The sequence below is a fragment of the Globicephala melas genome, chromosome 6, assembly GCF_963455315.2.
Source record: "Globicephala melas chromosome 6, mGloMel1.2, whole genome shotgun sequence".
Classification (NCBI taxonomy): domain Eukaryota; kingdom Metazoa; phylum Chordata; class Mammalia; order Artiodactyla; family Delphinidae; genus Globicephala; species Globicephala melas.
Genome location: NC_083319.1, coordinates 84,279,316 through 84,302,871, shown reverse-complemented (window position 1 = coordinate 84,302,871; position 23,556 = coordinate 84,279,316). Strand labels below are relative to the sequence as shown.

At 40.4% G+C, this 23,556-nt stretch overlaps 2 protein-coding genes across 9 annotated transcripts in view; both read left to right on the top strand.

The window, feature by feature from the left end:
* TUT7 (terminal uridylyl transferase 7) overlaps positions 1-16,287 on the top strand; it is a 78,768-nt gene extending 62,481 nt beyond the window's left edge. For 6 of the 8 annotated variants that reach the window (XM_070045767.1, XM_030832849.3, XM_070045765.1 and 3 more), the window contains one exon: positions 3,718-4,744. In XM_070045767.1, the coding sequence (XP_069901868.1) occupies positions 3,718-3,785 (68 nt within the window). In that variant the 3' untranslated portion in view covers positions 3,786-4,744. Of the gene's footprint in view, positions 1-3,717; positions 4,745-12,982 lie in introns of those variants that run through there. The other 2 variants (XM_070045766.1, XM_070045771.1) reach the window with 1 other exon arrangement.
* ISCA1 (iron-sulfur cluster assembly 1) lies at positions 9,306-21,129 on the top strand. Its single transcript, XM_060301104.2, has 4 exons — positions 9,306-9,501; positions 16,294-16,347; positions 19,061-19,166; positions 20,834-21,129. Exons 1-4 carry the CDS (start codon positions 9,421-9,423, stop codon positions 20,980-20,982), a joined length of 390 nt encoding a protein of 129 aa, XP_060157087.1. The 5' UTR covers positions 9,306-9,420; the 3' UTR covers positions 20,983-21,129.
* Positions 21,130-23,556: the final 2,427 nt, after the last annotated feature.

The following is a 23,556-nucleotide window of genomic DNA, read 5'->3' as shown; positions in this document are numbered from 1 at the left end:
CCTCACTCCATTAGGGTAGTCCTTTTTTGCCAGTCTGCTTGAAGTTCTACTATTACCATTAAACACTAACATTTCCCATGTTCTCATTTGTATTTCTTCATGTTATATCTTTGTATTTTCGTTGAGGATTCATTTTTGTCTTTAGTTCTTTCTACTTAGAAATTCATTCATGCTTTGTCAAATGAGTTACAGTAGGCTTCGCCACTACCACCAGTTTATTATTCTTTCAGCCTCATTTATGATTTATTTTGCCATACATAACATTTGTTTGTTTGTTTTAGTAGTTTGATCTAGCCAGCTTTAGGGTAGTTTCAAGTCATGCTTACACAATTTTAAGAATTTCATGTTCTTCCCCCAGATTACATAAAAATTCATATTTTATTTCTAGCAGTTTTATCTTTTTTTGTGGCCGCACCATGCGGTATGTGGGTTCTTAGTTCCCAACCAGGGATCGAATATGTGCCCCCTGCACTGGAAGTGTGGAGACTTAACCACTGGACTGCCAGGGAAGTCCCATAGTTTTATCTTTTTACATGTGAATTTTTTATATGAAGTTTCTTCAGGTATGATGAGATTTTGTGTGTGTATATATATATATATATATATAGATAGATAGATAGGACTACATGTTTAAGTGATGCAGTAATAAAACTATAAGTACTATTCTTAGAAAAGAATGGTTTCTTAACATTTTGGGGAAAAATTTTTTTAAAGGTACAGATAATATAACAACTACCCATCTACTAGAGAATTGGCGTTATTTTTTCACATTTTCTTTTCAATCATTTGTTAATAAAAGGTTAAGATGGTGACTACCCCAGGCCCATTCTGTCTGTCATGTCCCCCTCCATCCCAGAGGATCCATTATTATGACTTCAGGTACCAGTTCTTTTTAAGCCCTTACTTATGTATCCTTTAATATACGTATCCTTGGTGAATATTTAAATTTAAATGACATATCACACTGTATAATAAGAATGTTCTACAACCTGCTTTTTTATATCTATTTAACGAAATTACTTTGAAATTTATATATGTTGTTGTATATAGATTTAGCCTCTTTCTTTACAGTATTGCATCATACAAATACAGAATATTTTATGTAGCCATTACCTAGTACTTGAACATTTAGATTACCTCTGATTTTTTCCTATTATAAACAGTGTTGTAATGATCATTCTTGTGTGAGTCTTCTTGAGCATGTTTTAGAGATTCTATAGGGTTTGAGTACCTAGAAGTCAAATTGTTGGGTCATAGCACATTTTCATATGTGCATATGTGCCTTTTCAGTTTAGTTAGATATTGTCGTATACCCTCTCATTGGTTGAAACAATTATCACTCCCATCAGCAGTTTTTATTCTTACAAATCTGATGAGTGAGAAATACTTTGGTGTTGTTCTAATGGGTATTTTTTTGACTCTGGTGATGCTAAGCACCTTTTTCTATGTTAACTGGCCAGTTGGAGTTCCTCTTCTATAAATGGTCTGTTCAGATCATTTGCCCGTTTTCCTGTTGCATTATCATTTCCTTAATAATTTACAAGCGTTCTTCATTCTGAATACTGAGCATTTATTATTATGTACTTCCTTAATATCTTCCTCCAGTATGTCTTGTCTTTCACCTTGTATCTATTGCCACTTCAGTTTTTAATTTTGAGATAATCAGATGATTGGTTTTCCCTGATTAGTTTTCATGGACATGTGATTCATGATTTTAGGGTTATCTTTCAGAAATTCTTCCCTAGCCTGAGGTTATAAAGATATACAACTGTATTTTTTTCTATTAGCTTTAAAACCTTATTTTTCCTATTTAGATCTTTAATCCATCCGAAGTGTGTGTAGAATATGAGGTGCAGTGATCTAAATTTTTGTCCTTCAAGTGAAAAGCCTGTCCTCAATACTTTGTGCAGTTCAGAATATCAAAGATGTGTATTTTTGACCAGTAGACACTCGGTGGTATAAATATGGTATTTATACACAAGCAGAGTACTTTGAATCTTCCTGACATAGCACTCATTTTTCACTGTGAGTTGACTATCTAGATGTCCTGCTTCGAAAAGTTTGCTTTTGGGGGGCATAAGTTTATATTTGCATACTTAATATTTTGGCTTTGGACATTTTAGAAAGTATAGTTTAAGCAAAATGAAAATAAAAGCCATTTATACTTGTCCCGTTCTAGAGCAATAACTATTGTTTAGGTTTTGGAGGTAAAAACTTCCCAGCTTTTTACATCAGTGTAACGATAATAGTTAGCATTTATTGAGTACTTTCTATGTGCCAGTTTCAGTTGCTTTACATGTATTAATTAATTTAATCGTCACAATAACTCCAAGGGGGTAGGTGTTATTGCCCTTATTTTACAGATAAGGAAAATGAAGCGCCAAATAGCTGATTGGTAGGGTTTTTCCTTTTTTAATTTTTAGTTTTAATGGAAATATTATTCATGTGGTTTTATAAACTGCTTTTTTCATGTTATTAATTATCCTCTGCATACCTAATAATCCTATTTTGTTCATGATATACTTAGTCATATCACAAGTTCTGGACATTTGAGTTGTTTGCATACTTAAGTTATTGTAAGGTTTGTATGAATATTCCTTTACCAAAATTTCTACCCACTTCCCTGTCCTTCTGCTTTTCCTTCAAACAATTTGGTGGTTAGGAATTGGTATCTTGTTTGCATTTCTTTGATTACCCATTGATATTGAATATTTTTTTGTGCTGTCTTTTTCTCTTTCATATATTGCTTTTTCTTTCACCAGCTATCTATTGGTGTTCATCTTTTCTCTATTGATTTGTAACTTCTTTAGTACTAAGCATAGAAAGCCTTTTTCATAAATAAAATATAATGTGATGTACTTAGGAAACTGTTTCCCCACCCCAAGATTGTATAAATAGCCACTACTTCTTATACTTTGACTCTCTTATATTTAATTCTATAATTCATTTGGAATTAGGTGGGGAGGAAAAGTATGATGTGAGGGAGGAAACTTATCTAACCCTTTTCTTCCAAAATTACTTATTTGACACAATACCAGTTATTGAACAATCCATACTTTCCCCCGTTGATTTGAAATGTATATAATCAATGTGTATAACCTTTGTTATATACTACTTTCTTACAAGTAATCACTTAAGAATTTCTCAGTTTTCTTGCTTCGTTGATCGATTTGTTTAGACTCCAGAACAGAACTTATTAACTGTTCTGTGGTATGCATTTAATTAGCAGTCTTTATTTCTGTCCTTCACCTGTAAATATAATAAATTTCCTTTTTTTCTTTTAAATCAATGACTTATGGCTACAATATCACCATTCACAGCTTCGTGTCGTCAGAGTAATGACGCAAGATATATATTTCTGACCAAAGTATTCTTTGCAATCTATTCTGTTTGGTTGCAGATGCAGAGCAGAGCCTTTAAAAGTTCACCTGGCCTTCTGTACCAATATGTAAATAGTGAGCATGCAAATGTATTAAAATGATGTCACTCTAGCAACTCGTCTGCATTTAGAAAGAATGTGACGAGGCTTATGTTTAATAGATAATGTTCTATATATACCTTTTTACAATATATCTAGCCAAATTACTTGATTGAAAACAAGTGACCAGTATGAAAAGTTTCTGTGAATAATTAACAATAAGAAGTAACTGTATGGCGTTTACGATAAAGTGAGGCTTGTTTCATTTATGTTGGGTTTTGTTTTTTCCCCTCCTCTAGGTAGCCTTTCCAGTAAATATATGACTCAGGGAAAAGCCTCAGCGAAGAGGACCCAGCAGGAATCATGAGGGAAGGAAAATGCCGCACTCTAAATGGCCACTCAGGCGTTCCTATTCACTTTGAAAATTAGGTTCATTTCACAGGACACAGCAGCATAGATCAGGCTTCAACTTAACATTTAAGGGAAATGTCCGATTTTTTTTTTAACTTAATGAAATTGTTAATGAGGAAAAAAAATTTTTATATAGTCTTACCTACTACAAATCCCTGTAGATTTAAGGATTTTAATAGAAAGCCATGATGTATGTATTGAAGACAGGTTTAAAAAAAAAATGTAATTATGGGCCAGTATTCAGGAATACAATTTCATGCTTTTTAATTCTTTCAAAGCACACTAAAATTGGTGTGCTGATGAACTCCAAGTAAATTAATCCTTTTTTTCCCTTATAAATCCTTTTTGTTTGTTTGTTTTGAAGAGGGGAAATTATATTTATTGTTGTTGACTGAATCCTTGTGTGAAAGCGTGTCAAATATGTGTGAACTGCCACTACTGTATTTACGATTTACAAACCTTACTTTATTGATATTTGTAGAAGAAGTGATAACGTGAACATGAGTACCTATTTATGTGAGCCTTCCGTGGATGAGCAGTGCCACTGAGGGGCTTTTAGTTTTCTTCCCTCTCTAATTTTAAGTAAGTTGACATATAACTACTATGGTCATAAAAATGAAGTAAGGAAAACAAGAGTCCTGTTTGCTGCTAAAAACATTTTCAAAGGAAAAATGACAAAAGTAATTTTTACTTTTTATGATATTCAGAAATTAGGGTGGAGGACTTTTAAAATCCCTGATTATTAAAGAGGCTATCTCTGCCAATCATGAGTTTGATTGGTCTGACTGGAGCCCTCCTGGAACTGTTTCTCTAATTCACAAGCCCTTCAGAAGTAGTACATGGTCTACACTATGCCTCGGTTTATTTATCATTTTGAAATAAAATCACATTTTCAACCTGTAACTTTATCCATATTACTTTCCACTGAGAGTCCTACATTTCCTGAGGAAACTAGGTCAAGGATTAAGGGCAGTACAGATCTGCTCCTCTTTATCCCGTGTTCCCTTTACATGTGCTCATTCGATCTGGTGTTTATTGACACCCGACGCCTGCCAAGTCCTGAGAGTGTGCCTGTAAGAGGCACAGATTTATGGGGGGTGAATGCATAGGAAGGGCTGCAGGGGGTGCTTGCTGGGCAAACGTTCCCAGATAGAAGAGGGCTCAGAAAGTAGCACACCTTGTGTGCCCTTCTTTTAAACAAATTACTTGGAGACATTTTCCAGCTAAAAAAGAACCATATCAAAATTAACTTTAGAGGGGAGTTCCCTTTGGCTTAGTGGTTAGGATTCGGGGCTTTCACTGCTGTAGCCCAGGTTCAGTCCCTGGCCAGGGAACTGAGATACTGCAAGCCACGCGGGGCAGCGAAAAAAAGAAAAAAAAATGAACTTTAGAGTAGGGAAGTTGTGGTAGAAAGAATTAGGCATTATTCCTTACTCAGTTTTGAATGAACAGAAACTCATGAATTAACAAGTGAATTAAGCACCCTGGGCTAAAACTGCTCTACCTGACTTTCCTCCGCTGCTCCTCTTTTCTTCTCTTGCCTTCGCACGTAAAAGTCGACTGGACACGTAATTCTTGTCACTTTCTTTGGAAAGACTGTTGATGGCATTCTGTTGTCTTCTGGCATAGTAACGAGATTGGGGCCAACCTGATTTTTGTTCCCTTATAGGTTTTATTTTTCTGCTTGGATGCTTCTGTGTTTATTTCTCCCTGTAACTTTTGTATCAGTGACATTTGTCTGAAACAAAAGTGAATCCAATGTCTCTCCCCACCTAAGGTTTTTTTTTTTTAATTTGAGAGAATATCTATATTCATAATTTTAGTTCTCAAAACTACTTTTGTCTATTCTCAAATGCCTCTCCCTATCATCTCTTTTCTTTCCGGTTAGGAAAGCTTGTCAAGTTTAACCTCCACGTGACTGGCTTGATTTTTAGTGTCATCCTCCTGTTTGCTCTTTCTAACATGAGGTTTGTTATTGCACTTGTAACTTTCTTGAACTTACCTAACCCACCACCTTCCTTTTCCTCTCATTCTTTTAGTTTGTTCTTACTATCTTCCTTTTCATAGAAACCATATTTTCATATATCCTTTGAAGAATGTTGAAAGTTTCCTACATTTTATTCTGATTTCTAAAGTAGATTCTGCCTAATGTATTTGATAGCTTTTTGATTTTCAGTTCGTCACACTGAATCAGTGGGACAGTGACTAGTATTTGCCAGCAGACCTGGATAATGTATTGCCCTTGGTTCTCTTCACTCCCTTTACTTGGATGCTGGTCACAGCCCCTTCTCAGCACCCCAGCTGGGGGACAGGAACATCTGCTCCATGCTGAGTCCAGTTTCCAGGGTGTGGCTATCTTGCAGATGCAGCTGGTCTGTCTCTTACAAGCTGCAAAAATGCCCCACCACCAGGGTTCTCCCTTCCTCTTTCTCTCAAGAACAAAAATATGAAATCCATTTTTTATACCCCCAATCTACACTTTTTAATCTCTTGCTCAGTGTGTACAGTAGCAGGAATGTGCACACTTAGAGATGTTATTAAATGTTCTCAGATAACTTCAGTTTATTCAAATACATATATATATTACCCTAGTGGAAAAAATCCTGGGTAGATAAGTCAGTAGGGTTCAGTATTACGGCAAAAAAAAAAATGTTGAAAAGCAAACAGAATTTAACAAACCTCCCTAAAATTGCAAAGATGTGCTCGGTACTTCTTTTTCTTTGAAAGCAGGCTTGTTTGGACAGCAGCAGTCAAGAATTTAGCACACTTTCCACTGAGTGGAATTCTAGGCTTAATTAGATTCTGGCTCTGCCATTATTCCAGCTGAGAGTGTGGCAAATCCCTCTGACCTTTTAGCAGTTCATTTTCCTTGCCTGTAAAATGGAAACCATACCTGCCCTTGCACAGTAGTGAGGATCAAGTGCGGTCTTACTAAGAAAACACTTTTTTAAATGTCTAGAACCCTGAAATTAAATCCTGAAGTGCAGTGTTGAACATTTCCCTATTGTAAGTTTTTAACCTATTAGTGGAAATCTAGAAGTGGTTACAGCTTGGGACCACTTCAACAGTCTCCACACCCGCCTAACTTCAATACCACACAACAGCTGCTGCTCTGAGATAAAGGAGCACACATTTTTTATATAGTCATGAAGACACTTTCTTCTAACATGCCAGTTTCTTTCAGGGATCTGCACCATTTTCAAGTAACATTAGGTATGCCTGATCCACTGACCAGCAGATTATGTGGCTGAGCACATACATGCAAAACAGCCAACAAGTTAAAAACTGAGTAGTGTGTATTAAATAGAGGAAAGAAAGCTATTAGTCATACACAGGATCCTCAATCAGAAAATTCAGGACTGGATTTTTTAAATAGTGTCTAAGGCACTATACTAAAGGGCTTGAGTTTAAGCATCATTTATAAAATAGCCATGCCAACGCTCCTCTGTGTGGCTCAAAGTAGTGAGGCTCCAATGAGATAATGTGCTCAAGGGTTCTTCTGAAACCTGAACAGTGCTACGCAACTGTATAACATTTTTTCAATAATTGATAAAAATACATGGCATCTTTTTTTTACATTTTTATTAATAAACTTTATTTTTTAGAGCAGGTTTAGGTTCACAGCAAAATTGAGCAGAAAGTAGAGAGTTCCCTTATGGCCCCTGCAGCACACCAACCTCCACCACTGTCCACATCCTGTACCGGAGTGGGACATTTGTTACAATCCATGAACCTACATGGGCACATCATTGTCACCTGGAGTCCACTGTTTACATTAAGATTCATTCTTGGTGTAGCACATTCTGTGGCTTTGGACAAATGTATAATGACATTGTATCATATGAAGTATTTTCAAAATTCATGGCATCTTTGAATATCTATTACCAATTAGCACCGTTTATGGAGTGCTGCTGTGTGCTGTGCAGTCTTCCAAGAGCTTTTCATTTAATCTTCATATCTTTAGGAGACAAGGCATGAGAAGGAACGTGATCACCCACCTAGTCACAGATCACCACCTAGTCAAATCACCCACCTAGTTAAAGATGAAACCAAGAGACGATTCCACACTACCTCGCCTAATCCCACAGTTTCTTCTGTGCACAGCGGGGCTTGGAAAACAACTATTCTCTGTCAATGCGATCGCGTCTAAGTAGCAGAGAGAAAATTACTTAACTAATTCTGAACTATCCAATCCTGTAGGCTCTAGAGGATGAAAGATAAACTGGGTTCTAATAAACACTTCACACTCCGCGCGTGGCGGGGAGCGAGAGGAAGCCCTCGCCCAGCCCAGCCCAGCATTTTAAAATAAAAATAAAAAACACTTCACTGATTAGTTCTTTCCACGTCAAAACACTGAGCAAGAATCCATCCTCCCCAGCAAGACTCCACACAACCTCCTCCTTCCTTTCTCCCTTTAGCATTTAGAAATGCCGCCTTTCTTTTTTTTTTTTTTTTTTTTTTGGTACGCGGGCCTCTCACTGTTGTGGCCTCTCCCGTTGCGGAGCACAGGGTCCGGACGCGCAGGTTCAGCGGCCATGGCTCACGGGCCCAGCCGCTCCACGGCATGTGGGATCTTCCCAGACCGGGGCACGAACCCGTGTTCCCTGCATCGGCAGGCGGACTCTCAACCACTGCGCCACCAGGGAAGCCCGATATGCCGCCTTTCTTGATGTTCTCCTCCCATCTGCTGCCCCTACTGCACTTCTCTCCTACCAGGATCTCCAATTCTTCCTTGGACCTTCCGTTTACCAGGCTTCCTGTGTACGCCTTGGGTATAGTGCTGGCTGCACAATGCCTGGGGCTCAGGAATGTTTGCCGAATTAAAGGACAGAAGTTCCTGAGCAGCCACAAGATCTGACAAGCAACAGGTATTCCATCAAACTATCGACTGGTACTTGCTATAAAAGTATTCCCCGAGCTGCCCAGTCACATCTTACAGTAAAGCTGGATTCCAACCTAAAGCAAACATTGTGTTAGTACCATATTTCAACATCCCAACATCCTAAGCAGCTTGGGGAAAGGCAGGGGAGAGAAGGAGGATGTTTATTGAGAATCTGCGGTAATTCTACGCTCTTAAGAACTGCCAAGCTGGACCAAAAAGGAAGACGGAAACGTATGTAGCTGTCCGGGCCTCGAATCCATTCTGCCCTTGTGAACCGCACCTACGGCCGGTAGACTCCTCTGAGTTCTTAAGCGGCGGGGCAGCACCTTGCCCAGAAGTCAGGGCGTGGAACGGCGCGCCTCCAGAGTCCACAAGTCCGAGTTCATTCCATGTGCCCCACTCCGGCTTGAGTCAGCGCGCGTGGATCTGCCGCAGAGCTACGACCTTGCGCTCGACCCCTGTGTCCCGCGTCACATGACCACGGCCCGGGCGCCAAGCCACGCTCTCCGCCTGTCACTCATACGGCCCGCCCCACGCCCGTCACTCATACGGCCCGCCCAATGGCGACGGCGTGGGCGGGCCCACGAGGGGCGGGGCCTAGGGCGCCGTGCGCCGGAGCTTGTGGCGTCAATGCGCCCGCCGTGTCCATGGAGAGAGGCTGAGGTGGCCGAGTTCCGGCCCGAGGTATCGGGGCGCCGGGAGGGCGAGGATGTCGGCTTCGTTAGTCCGGGCCACTGTCCGGGCTGTGAGCAAGAGGAAGTTGCAGCCCACCCGGGCCGCCCTCACCCTGGTGAGTGGCTGGGGCGCGCGACCGGGCCCGTTATATTGGTTCACCTTCGCCCCCGCGAGGGGGGGCACGGTGGCAGGGCACAGCACGGCCGGGCGGCAGCACCCCGGACCCGCTCCGCAGCCGCCGCATCGTCCCCACCCCCAACTCGCCTCTGCTGTGGAGATAAACAAGCACGGGCGGGGCTGCTCCTCGGGAGCCGGGCGCCCGGGAACTACGTTTCCCAGCAGGCGGCGCGCCGCCGCGTGCGGAGGGGGGAGGGGCGGCGCGAGCACGGCCCCTTGGGGGTCAGGCGCGGCTTTTCCGGAGCTTGGGGTTGCGGAGGGTCTTGCTGCGGCAGTGCTTGAGGTCGCGGGTTACTTAGAGGTCGAAGTGCCAGGTGCCGGGCGCAGCTGGGTGAGTGAACCAGGGTTCCTACCCTTGTGGCGCTTGGGGAGAGCCGAGCCTAGCCTCGCCCGGCCGCAGGACCACGGTGTGATGCGGGAGCGCCGGTGAGAGAGCGGAGACAACAAAGCCCACCCGCTTGCAGAGATCAAGGCTGCAGTGCACAAAGGGTTACTTCCTGGTGTCTGGGGTTGAAGAGGCTTTGAAACGCACTCTGTGCCTCCAGGGGCCCTAGGCCGTGGTGGCTCTAACAAAGGACAAAGAAGGATAAATTACCACCCTGAGTGAGTTTACAGCGTTCTCTGGGTGAAAGGTCAAACACACTCAAAGGAAACTTGCTGCAGATACTTACAGAACTTACTGTGCATGCTGGATCCCCGACGTACTGCACAGTTTTGTTTTGTGTTTTAAATTCACATAAAATTAACCACTTGTAAGCGTTCGATTCGGTGGCATTTAGTACATTCACAGTATTGTAAAACTGTCACTTCTGTGTAGCTCCAAAACACCTGGCCCCAAAAGAAAACCCCCTGTCCATTAAGCAGTCACTATTTGCAGTTTTGAAAGATTAATTTCATAGGAAATCTTATGATCAGTTCAGCATTCTTCTCACACACACCCCACTCTTGGTAAAGAAGCCTTTGTGCAAACATTCAATTCCTGAAGACTGGGGAAAACAGATTAAATTGAATCATGGATTCCGTTCAATTTAATGCCATGAGAAGGCCTGTTGCCGGAAAATTCGTTTCAGCAAAACAGGAGAAAGTCATGATCAGGTGGAAGAATATATTTTTATAATGAGTCACTGTTTTAGGTGCATAAGGAGGTTATTCTGTTTTTATGTGATACTGTATTCTACATTCCTTTTTTCTGTACCATCAAGCCCATTTTCCTGTCTGAAAGATACACTGTCAAATCTTAGAATTCTCCAAGATTTGAAATCATAAGAACTAGAAAGCACTACTCATACTTTGCGTATCCTTTCAATCTCAGTAAAAATTATTCAGAAATCAAAAGAATTCTACCACTGGTACTGATAGAGCCAGGAAGAGTCAGAAAGTGTGGAGACACTTTTTTGCCTTTTCTTTCTCCACCATTTGGCATGGGTCATACCCTTTCTCTCCATTCCTACTTAGTCATCAGACATTTAAGACCTACGTTTCCCACCCTCTTGGGACACAGTCATGGGCCAGGCCTTTGGCACCTCTAGAAATTACTAGGAACAATAACCCAGCCCACTTTCTCAGACCTGCTCTCAATCCGTGCTTGCTCCTTTATGCTTCATTACCTGTCCCGGCTTACCAGGCCAATTCTGCTACCAGCACTGCTTTGTCATGTCAGTTCTCAGTTCACAAGGGCTCTGTGTTGCCTTTGATCAACATTTCCAATTAGCATGCAGGAGTCCATTGTCTGAATTTATCCTCCTTAACTGTCTAGCGGACTTTAGTCCCTTTCCCTGTGATCTTAGCTGGTGCCAACGCACATCCCTGTTTCTTTCCACCAAAGGTCTGTGGTAGCAGGCTTGCAGTTATTTTAATCCTGGCATGTGTTCCTAGTCTTAACACACTGGCATGCATGTATGGATATCTGTGCTTAATTTTCAAGTGTTTTTGCAAACGTTTAACACCATATTCATTTAACTGCAAAAGCAGTGAAATCATCAAAGGACTAATGAGTGAAGACAGATGAGAGCAAATGAAATGAGATAGTTCAATGAAATGGGTAAGAAGAGATGATGAATATTAGCTAAGTATATAAATTTTGACATCAGGAATTCAACATGTTGCAACCTTTGAGAAGTGCTGTACCTGTGCAGTCTAGTCAGTGAGAGGTTAGGAAAAGGTATTGATGAAATAAAAGCATGATTCCATGTTTTCAGAGCCAAATTACCTGTGTTAACTGTTGTTAATCCAGGAGAGGATTGATGGTTTGCTGGAGAGAAAGACTTTAAAGACTGGTCACAGGCACTTTTATGCAACCAGGGGTGGGTCCTTGATAGAATAAGGTTTCAACCCACCACATCAAAGTCAGTACCCTTCATCCAAGGAGGATGACATCCCCCTTCCCTACTTCCCTGCAGGCCCAGGAATTGCGAATGAATTGTATGTATAGGAGCCAGAGTAAAATATGACTGAAGAACTTGAAGATTTAACACTACACTGCAGGCAGAGGCCTTTATTTCCATTGTTGTACAAAGCAGAATCATTGCAGCTCTAATTAGGGTTAGGGATATACCCACAACTGTCCTAAAGCTCAACCAAAGATGTGAAGATTAATGGTACATAGCCAGCATCATTCTTGATGCACAAGAGAGAAGTTAATTCATTACATACAGTGGGTAGCTTAGGGCTTAATTTCTAGCAGCTCCTGGTTGAGAAGGGTCTGGAAACAATATGATGTTAAATACATGGGGGCGCAAGGAGGTGTTTATTCATTGAAGGAGTAGCCCCAGAAGTCCTTTGGAACAGTGACCAAGCTGTAAGATTGGTATATGGAGGCAATTTAAGGGGCATTACACAGGAAACAATTGGAAGTAGCCTGAATGAAAGGCCAAGTTAAATAAGTAAGAGTAAATCCTGTTGGCAAGATATGTAGTCATTGCAAGTAATGATTTTTTTTTAAAGGTTTGGGAGTCATAACTCTTAATTCTTTGACTTACTAGCCCTGTGCAAATTATTTAATCTTTAATACCTAAATCACAGAACTGAAAGAATAAAAAGATGATGCATATAAACCATTAAGCACCTAGAAAGTACTCAAGAAACAGTGAATATATATGTACGTTACTATGTATCAAATGAGTAGCATGTTAAACTTTCAGCAGTAGGCTACAAAATTGTGAATATGTACTATGATTACCTGCATGTACAGGAATAGGCAAAGACAAAAGGGAAACAGCATCATAATGCCATAGCTGTTAAAGAATGACTCAAACAAAATATACTGAAATTTATTCATTGGCTGCCCTTTATCTACCATCTTTTAAACCTTAAAATACCAGATTTACAATGAAACGAAACTAGGTTGTAGTTGTTGGCTCATGTTTAGTATACATAATCGTGGAGTTAACTTCGGGTTTTAATCTTGTTTCCTTAAACAGCAAAAAATGAAAATTGCCTGGGGGAATGACTAAGGAAATGCAGTATTGAGGATGGAAAGTTTCTGCTACAAGGAATAGAAACGCTATGGCATTGGATAAAGTAAAAGTATGTTGCTATGAAGTAGTCAAAAGATTCGTTTATCTGCAGTGCCTTCTCCCATAATTTCAGCCACAAAAACAGACTAGAAGTCGTTTTTTTTTTTAAGGCCAAAATTTCTCACTCAAAGATACTCTTTCACTTGAAAGAATGTCTTGTTCTGTGATATACATATGAGAGAAATAATATTTCATTGAGTTTCTTGAATTTTATTTCACTGGCCAAATCTCAGGTGAATTAGACTCATTGATTATACATAACTTTCTTGGGTGGGTATGGGTAACTTAGTTGTTTGGGGGAGTATGTTGAAACTGGAGGGCCGCTAGGCTTGCAGCATGTTGTTTTGCTGAAGTTTTTATACTATTTCCCAGAATGACCTTAAGTCCCAAACGTTCCCCTGTTTAGTCATTCTGACTTGTTCTGAAATTCAGATCCATTGCTTGGAAAGTTCTAATAACCATATCTTTACCCTGAAGTGGACTCTCAGCAGGGTTATACATCATCAGTAACACTCCTCCCAGTGGGGTATATTGGATTATTGCCTGACACTAGGAAATTAAGACATGTTTTGGTTCCTGTAAAGACATGTTTTGGTTCCCAGGCACGCAGGTAATTTTTCTCTTAAGCCCCTTTCTGTATGAAATGTTGAACATCAACCACTTTGTGGTAAGTGGACCACTCTCCATGAATTGCTTTTGTTTGCTGTTTAAGTGTTTTCTACTAAGAGTTGAGAAAAGAAGGAAATATATTGCTTTTGTAAAAACCAAATTAGATAATTTAGAAAGTCACATGAGACTCAGGAGTTCCCTGGTGGTCCAGTGGATAGGATTTGGCGCTTTCACTGCCATGGCCCAGGTTCAATCCCTGGTCAGGATGAAAAGAAACACGTGGGGCAGCATGGTATGTGTGCCCTGAGCTTACACCTCCCATCTGCTGGCAATAAACCAAGGCTCCGCATCAGGTTGGACTTCCAGTGAGTATTTTCCCACGACTGTGCCTTTTTTTTTTTAATTTACTGGAAATCTTTTGATTGTAATTTGACAGTAATTAGATTAATTTCTTCAGGACTCACATGGGAAATATCACCATGAAAATTAGGAAAGCTAGTTTTTACTGGCAATCATTTAGAAGTGTAACTAAGCATTTTTTAAAAATTTTTTCCATTAATATCTCTCTAACTATTTGAGGTTAATATACTGTGATCTTAAAAAATAATTCTCTGCAGAATTTCCTCCTTCCCCCCACCCCCCCATCCTATTCCCTGTCGTTGATCTGCTTGGTTCCTGTTCTGAAAGAACTGTGGGAAACGGCCTTTATAAACCACCCACTGGTAGTGATTTATTCAACTTTTTTTTTTTAAGTGACACACAATAAGAAATACATACACACCGTATGTTAATAACTGAATCAAAGTTTCACTGTTTATCAAGTGCAGTGCACTGTTCTGTGATTTTTGTTTTTGTTTTTTGGCTGTGTTGGGTCTTCGTTGCTACGCACGGACTTTCTTTGGTTGCGGCGAGCGGGGACTACTCTTCGTTGCGGTGCGCGGGCTTCTCATTGTGGTGGCTTCTCGTTGCGGGGCACAGGCTCTAGGTGTGCGGGCTTCATTAGTTGTGGCACCCGGGCTTCAGTAGTTGTGGTACCTGGGCTTAGTTGCTCCGTGGCATGTGAGATCTTCCCAGACGAGGGATCGAACCCATGTCCCCTGTGTTGGCAGGTGGATTCTTAACCACTGCGCCATCAGGGAAGTCCCTGTTTTTGTTTTTGTTTTTTTAATGATAGTCTCAACCTTCTACATTGGTTTCATGACTTTTCTAAATTTGTCCAGACTCTGCTTCAGCATCTTCATCTGGCCAAGCCCCAACCAGACAGGGTGAAAGAGCACACTCGGGCCATCCATCAGGTCTGTACCCCCAGCACAGGCTTGAGTTCTGGCTACGATTACTACCTAGTTGTAGATCATAATGTCCACTCTGAGATTTCACAAACCAGGAAAATGCCTGTATAGAAAACTGGAGGACCGGCTCAGCATTGCCAGCTAGAGGAGCTAGTAAAACGAAACGTAGGAAGGACATGATCTCTTCATGATAATATATTCTCATTGTTATAATAATAGCTGGCTTATGTTGAGCTCTCTGTTCCTGGCGCTATTCTAAATGCTTTTCATGAATTCGTTCATTTAATACTCACAAGAATCCTGAGGAGGAGGGACTTTTATCCCTGTTTAAGCCAAGTAATGGGCTGGGACACAGCTAGGAAGTGGGCCAGGAATGCCCTGGGACAGGCTTTCTCCCTAACAGCCTCCTCAGGAAATTGGGGTTTGTAATGCTGATCTACGCATGAAGTACATTGAGACGTTTTCTTATTTTTGAGGACAACTGGGCTTGGTTAAACAGCATTTCTCCTGAAAACTCTTCCATGTTCTTGTTTCTATTATTGACTAGCTTAGTTCTGAGCATCATCTAGATGCTCAGATGCTGATGTAATAATCTCTGTGGATAGGGACTTCCCTGGAGGCCCAGTGGTCAAGACTTCGTGCTTCCAATGCAAGGGGCGCAGGTTCGATCCCTGGTTGGGGAACTAAGATCCCACGTGCCGCGCGGCCAAAATCAATCAATTAATCAATCTCTGTGACATTTGGTGGGACTGGCACGAGAGGCACACTGGGTTATTTGATGCTGGTAACATTTTTTCCTCTAGGTGTACATTTTGATGGATCTGAAATAGATTTGGGGTAAACAGAATGAGCAATAGAGTTAATAATGATCAATAGGAAAAATGCCTGAAGATTGGCTTTCCCAATGTGGTACTTGATATCATTCATTGACTGTCGAGTGCCTTCTGTGTGTCAGGCAATGTGCTTGTTGCTGGGCATAAAGTAGGAATTTGAAATAGATGCTGACTAGAAAAATTATATTTGTGATGTGAGTAGATAGTACCACAGAGATTATGACAGGGAGCTGACCTTGACTGAGGGGGTGGGGGCAGGGGATGAAGAGGATGTTGCTAGTGGATATTTTTAAAAATGCTTTTAATTGAGTAGAGTTCATATGCTTGTGTATGAAATCCACAAGGTACTCTGGTGAGAATGGAACATAAATTCACCACATGAATTTGCTAAAGATAGACTTGAGTTGTCTTAAATACTAGGAAATATAAGGCTGAAGAAGGCAAAGTTTGTAACTAACAACTTAATAACCTTCCCTTTTTTCAGACACCTTCAGCAGTAAACAAGATAAAACAGCTTCTTAAAGATAAGCCTGAACACGTAAGTAAAACCAATCAGACAAATATTTAGTAAAAAATTGAAGTTGTATTTTCACAATGAATTTATCTTGTGATAAACAGTGTGCTTTCATTAATTAGGGGTTTTTATTTAAAAAGTAAAAAATGCTCATGATTTTTAAATGCAAGTAACACAACAGGGTATTATGAAAAATATGAAAAGGAAGTCACTCTCTCGCCCCACATTCTTTATTCATTCTCCCTTCCAGGAGGCTGCCTCTTCGTGTCCTTGCACAGATCATCTGTGCATTTTGTTACCTAGACCAAGGTTTCTCAGCCTCAGCACTGTTGATGTTTTGGACTGGATAGTCCTTGTTGGGAGTGGATTGCAGGATGTTTAGCAGAATCTCTGGCCTGTGCCGGAGTTGTGACAACCAAAACTAATTCCCTGAGGGGAACCGCTGGCCTAGACTTTGCTTGTTACATTTGCGTGTGTGTCTCTTTTCCTACTTAGGTGAGAACATACCACACACACTGTGGTTGCACTTTGCTTTGCCCCTAATAGTATAGCTTGAAGATCTTTCCATATCCTTACATAAAGATCCTTATTCTCTTTATGGCTGCATATACTAATGTATTCCGTTGAACAAGTTTATCTAGCCACGCTCTCATATTAAAGGTCTTTTGGGTTGTTCTCATTCAGTGCTTCCACAAACATTATTCAACAAATATTTAGCATCTGTAGTGTGCCAGGCCCGTTGTTCTGGACCTGTAGGCATAGCTTATTTCATCTACATAAGCTGTATTCTTAGATGTAGAATCGCTGGGCAAGGGGTATGCGAACCATCTTAATCTTAGCACATTGTTCACTGCCTAAGGGATACTGTAAATGACTTCCAAGACTATTAATATTCAATAATTAGACTACAGAGTAGTTTCTAAGTTCCATTGTACAACCTGTATTACAGTGTAACAGGAGTTCGATCATCTTCCCCCTAAGAATTATTAAATCTAAGTATATCAGTGTTCCAACTCAATTCCAACTAAATTTGGGTAGACTAATGACTAGAGTATAAATTGACCAGTTGACACAATTTCACTTTTGTAGAGTTGAGGGATGTTTGTTCGTTTTGACATGAAAAGGGTTGAGCAAACACTTCTTCAGGTGTCATTTGTGGCATAAGCAATCCCTTTTCCAAACTCCAGGTACCTAAAGCTTTATTTTCACATACTCTTTAATAAAGTGTCTCTCTATTCCTAATAGTTGGACTTCCTGCTTGTTTGAGTCTTCCTATTTGCAAAGATAAAAACTAAGTTAAACAAGTATTTATGACGTGTGCTCCAGAATTTCAGCCAGGCACTTTATTATTTATCATGCTGAATATGTGAAATTCCCTCACACATTCTCTAAGCTGTCACTGTGAAGGTGAATAAAGCTATAGTTCTGTCTCCTTGTTTGAAGACAGAAGAGAATACTCTGAATGCTTCAACTCATCAAAACCACCAAATATCTTAACATCTAACTCATGCTCTTCATCAGGTGTCTTCCCACTTTATGTTTGCTTTCCTGGAGCAAGCACATGTTACTGCTGTTCAGGGAATCAGGATCTGCTTGCTAAAATGATACTTCTTATGATAATGCTGTATACGCACATGAAAAAGCAGATAGGACTCAAGAATAGATAGAAATTGGGTAGATATTGTTAGAAAACTACATTGAGGTAGACATTGGTATTTTAAAAGTGCTGTTTGGTCACTTTTTAAACTTCTTAACGTCTGTGTTGGCTGCAGTCTTTTGCTTTCTGGTACTTGAGAATGTTTACAGAATTAAGGCCCCATGTCACATAGAGGCAATGTGATTGCCAGGTAATGACCTATGAACCTTGGTGAACCTAACCATAGGGAAATATCCTGGGAACATCTCACATGGTGAGGTGGAGCAAAAACATTTTTGAGCAAGTCCAGTTTTCTTATGTAGTCATCTCTGCCATCAGATATTTTTTTCCTTTTTTTTTTTTTAAAAAAAGGTGATTATTCATTTTTGGAATTAAAACTCTTCCCTTAAAAATGTTATTCCCAGAAAAAATGGTTAATAGTAATGGTTAAGTAATAAACATGCTTTAGGTGTAGTGGAATATTATGTAGGCATTAGTTGCAAATGATAATTACAAAAGCTAATTGCATGGGAAAATGATGTCTTAAGTGGGAAAAAAAGCAGAGAATAAATTTTTTATTTCTGCTCTAATAAAAACTATATTTAGGGAATTCCCTGGCAGTCCAGTGGTTAGGACTCTGAGCTTTCATGGCCAAGGGCATGGGTTCAATCCCTGGTTAGGGAACTAAGATCCCACAAGCCGCGTGGCACGGCCAAAAAAAAAAAAAAAACCATGTTTAGATTATATATGAGACAAAGACTGAAAGAAAATAGGAAAAAACACACAAGCTCATTTTTAGGGTACTGGTGACTGTAGTTTTAGGGTGCAGTGTTCTCTCTGTATTTCTTTCTTCGTATATAATTGGTTTTTATTCTTTTTGGATCCCTGCCAATGTTGTAATGATATTTGTACAGTAGTTAAATTTTTTAAATGCTAGTTTCCCATTCTGCTTATACTTCCTAAAGGAACTATTTATAGCCAGAAATCTAATATTTATCTTTTAGCTTTTGAAGAAAATATTATCAAATAGGGCTTTTATTACTATAAATGTTTAATCTGTACTACATTAAAACTAAGTTTATTTTTACAATGCCTTTTCAGGTTGGTGTGAAAGTTGGTGTCCGAACCAGGGGTTGTAATGGCCTTTCCTACACTCTGGAATATACAAAGACAAAAGGAGACTCTGATGAAGAAGTTGTTCAAGATGGTGAGTTTTATGCAAACTTTTTCTGGACACTTTGTTCTCCCTAAAATGTTTGGCCTTGTGTAGCATGGAGAGTAATGATGATAATAGTAAGAATGGTGTATTTAGTGCTCACTGTAAGGGAGGCATGGTTCGACGGGCTCTCATATATTAACTAATTTATACACAGCAACTAAATGAGAATGGTACTGTATTGTCCCCATTTTGCAGATGAAGAAACTGAGGCACTGAGAGATTAAATATGTTTGCCTAAGGTCACACAGCCAGTAAGTGGCCTTATGAACATTTGAACCCAATCAAGTTCACTCCAGAGGCTGTGCTCTTAGTAACTAAGTGATAGATTATTGGATAAACTTGTTTATTTGTTTCAGTTATGAAAGGTTATCATTGTGTGCAGAAAGATTTTAAGATGATAAAACTTCAGAATGAACCAGCCACTTTGGTGTGAAGCATCTATGTCAAATAAGTAATGTCATTTCCTCCTTTAGAAGAGTCTATTTCCAATTTTTATTAAAAATTTCAGTGCTGTGCTTCCCTGGTGGCACAGTGGTTGAGAGTCCGCCTGCCGATGCAGGGGACGCGGGTTCGTGCCCCGGTCCGGGAAGATCCCACATGCCGCGGAGCGACTGGGCCCGTGAGCCATGGCCACTGAGCCTGTGCATCCAGAGCCTGTGCTCCACAACGGCAGAGGCCACAACAGTGACAGGCCCGCGTACAGCAAAAAAAAAAAAAAAAAATTGCAGTGCTTTAATTATATTTTGCCCCTCCCCCCCAGTCCCTGCCCCTACCCAATAATCTGATAAAATCTATTTAAAACAAAATAAATACTGCTACAACCTCAGGGGAGTTTCAGCGTGCATGGGTTCTGCAGCACTGGCTTTGTGTGCGCCATTAGCCAGTTTTCATGGGTTCTTGATGTGTATTCTTTTTATTGCACTTAAGTTACTGATCAATAAAGACATTTGTTAATATATTATTTTTAAAATCAATATGTAAAAGTATCTTAAACCTGAAAGTTTTCATCTTAAAGAAGAGATCTAATAAAGATAGTTCATATTTAAGTAATGATGCAGTTTTTTATAAGGAAGAAAGCTTTCTTAATCCATTAGTATTTACGAAGGTTCCCACCTCTACCAACTAGTTAGGTAGAGATAACTAGGGAGTTATGTTATTGTCAGTTTTCTGGTCCATAAGCAGAAAAACAGAACTGCTTGTACTGATTCATGATTTAGTCTTATTAAACTAGCCCATTATATCATAGTCCTTTGTGTTTCTCTAGGCTTGGCAGTGTGTTGTGTATACAAATGTCATTTCAGGATTTTCATTGACTCCATCTTTACAGAACTCTTACTGAGAATATACACATTTTCTTCATGTAGCAAATTGAAGTATAGCGAAGAAAGGCAAATTCTAGTTTTACACAGAATTGTCATGGAATTTGCTGTACACAACTGTCTAGCCTAATACAATTGTTTTTGACATAGATTATTGTGTAGGAAAGGGGACAGAAAACTGAGCACTACATCCCTTAAAGGAAATAATGAGACAGATTCAAAAGCCTCTTGTTTGACGTTTGTTAGTGGTTACTATTTAAAGTTCAGTTGTGCTTTGAATCAGCAGGTTCCATGGGATGGCAGGCTTTATATGACTCATGTTTTCTTCTCCCCCAGGAGTCAGAGTGTTCATCGAGAAGAAAGCACAGCTAACACTTTTAGGAACAGAAATGGACTATGTTGAAGACAAATTATCCAGTGAGTTTGTGTTCAATAACCCAAACATCAAAGGAACATGTGGCTGTGGAGAAAGCTTTAATATTTGACTCCTCAGGACTGCTCAGGCTGTAGGCCCCAGGAGAGCTGTGGAAGCTCTATGGCTTATTGCAGAAGTCATAGGACTGTCGCATGCTTAAGGTTTGTAACATATGGCTGCCTTACAAGGAAAATAAAGTGATGCATTTGAAAATGAAGCCAGTGTGTTAGATTCCAGAAGAATTGATACTTGTGTCCTTTATAGGGGACAGAAAATGAGAATCTGTTGCTCTCTTTGTGTCGTTTTTCTGATCTGTAAAGAAAAAAAGTTTTACCCTGCAATTAAATTCTCCTTCCTGCATCCTTTCTGTTAGAGCTAGTTTCATGGAAGTTGCCTTCCTGGGGGGGATTTCAGAAAACATATTCTTAATAGGTGTAGATTGGTAGATCTTTTGAAAGGATTGAACGTACTTCTCCCAACAAGATGGATTTTAAAATTCAGAGGCAGGAAGTCTTGACTTCTGGTGTGGTGTGGTGGTGCATTGTTTTTCTACCCAAACTGGGCACAGCGTTTCTACATTTTTATCTAAAACTTCATTGTCTGATACCTCATTTGCTTACCCTGCAGCATCCCCAGCCATTAAAGTATTGGACAGAGATTTCCTTAACTGTAGTGCAGAATAGTTCTGAGTGATGGGATCAAAAGGTAAATACTTCACCCACCTGTTTTTAAGTCCAGTTCTTTTGCCCACCCTAAGCGTCTGCTCGGATATGGGATCTCAAGCGGACTTAGATCCTTTTAATCAGAAGTTCTCTTAAAAGCCATCTAGCCCATCCCCTCAGTTCTATACCCTGGGAAGCTGAAGGGCTTTGTCCCCCCTCACACTGCAGGCTGGGTAGGGGCACAGCCGGGACCACCCACATCTCCCCATCTTGTAGGTGACACGCCAGCCCTGCGCTCCGAGGCAGTCAGTGAAGGTAAACGGGTGGTCTGGCTTCTTCATCTGGTGAACATTTGGATGAGATTTCTCTGTAATTTGGAGAGTATATTTAGTTTTATTTTATTTGGGGTGAGAAGAATCTTATTTTAAATCCCATTTATGTGAATTACCATCTTGTTTCACCAGGACTGTGGAACAGTCGTTTATACTAGCAGGGAAGAAGACATTGTAGCCACCCAGAACTGTTCTTTTGGAAGGTAGTAGTAATTTTGAAGCAGAACATGGGGATCTTTTCTTATAATTCCCAATACGGTGTGTACACTCTGGGTCCTAAGTCCAATTGCTAAAATTTTTAAGCCTAATATTTTAACCTGACTTTTTTTTTTTTTTTTTTTTGCGGTACGCGGGCCTCTCATTACTGTGGCCTCTCCCGTTGCGGAGCACAGGCTCCGGACGTGCAGGCTCAGCGGCCATGGCTCACGGGCACAGCCGCTCCGCGGCATGTGGGATCTTCCCGGACCGGGACACAAACCAGTGTCCCCTGCATTGGCAGGGGGACTCTCAACCACTGTGCCACCAGGGACGCCCTTTAACCTGACATTTTATCACCAACTTTTCTTTAACAGTGTTTCTTTTGTCATTTAGTTATTGATTTTCCTGGGTTTGACGTATTAAGTGTTCTGTGAGGTGACATATTTGCTTTTTTTGAAAGCCAATTCTTATGAATTGCAGTAGCTGAGTTCCTTTATGTTTGTCATATTTACTAAAATACCAGGCACAAAATGCACCAAAACCTAGAGCAGTAGCTTTATGTAAATGCTCATGAATTTGTATTAATATAACTGTCAACCCACTTATAATTTGTGCAATACTGTATATATGTAGATTGAGTTGCCAATAAAAAGAAAATGTAGCCTCTTTGTGATCATAAAATTGCCTTTTCTTTTAAGAGAGCAGGGTTTGTGAATAGCAGCCATTGTTGCTACTAATAAGTAATGTTCTATTTTCCTAACCAGTCTCCCTGCTGCCAGGATTTTCCCCACCTGATTCTGTTGCATCCACTCTTTTAGTTGTTGGGGTCCCCTTGCAACCCACTGACAGACCATTTCAGATTGCTCTGGGCTCCAGAGTCCTCATTCCCTTTCTCCTTCTGTATCGCCTTTCTCCCTTTTTCACTATAAGGGTCATTCACCTCATCCAAGCTGCTTCTACAGCGTCCCACGCAAATTTCATCCTTACTTTCTCACATGTTGTTATTCACGGTAGGGAATGCTTTTTCCAACTCTGTTGTCTGAGCTTTATGTTCATCTCCCTGCGGTAGTTACCTTCAGGCATATTTGTGAGCACCTGCTCTCCACCATCCCTTAGGCTTCACAGATAACCAGAGACCGTCTCTGAAAGATCTTAGCGTTGACAAATGAGACAGACACCAATGAAAAGAATAGGGTAAGTGTTGCTAATAGCATTTATTCCATACTTGCTACATGCCAGGAACTGTTCTAATAGTCTTCACTACAACCCAGTGAAGTAGGTCTGATGACTGTCGTTTTCGTAGATGAGAAACTGAAATATGGCATGGACAAAATAGTTGACCTAAGGCAAAGTGATAAGTGGCCAAGTCAGGATGACACCCCACACCATCTGGCTCCAGCCCTGTGCCCCTCGCAGTTAGGCTGCACTGCACGTCACGATAAGAGCCGAGAT

What these genes read in the sequence shown, in the direction of transcription:
- ISCA1 (XM_060301104.2), top strand. Translation starts at nt 9,421, where the DNA reads ATGTCGGCTTCGTTAGTCCGGGCCACTGTCCGGGCTGTGAGCAAGAGG. An exon ending in CCCGGGCCGCCCTCACCCTG is followed by an intron (nt 9,502 to 16,293) that starts GTGAGTGGCTGG and finishes CCCTTTTTTCAG; the next exon opens with ACACCTTCAGCAGTAAACAA. An exon ending in TTAAAGATAAGCCTGAACAC is followed by an intron (nt 16,348 to 19,060) that starts GTAAGTAAAACC and finishes ATGCCTTTTCAG; the next exon opens with GTTGGTGTGAAAGTTGGTGT.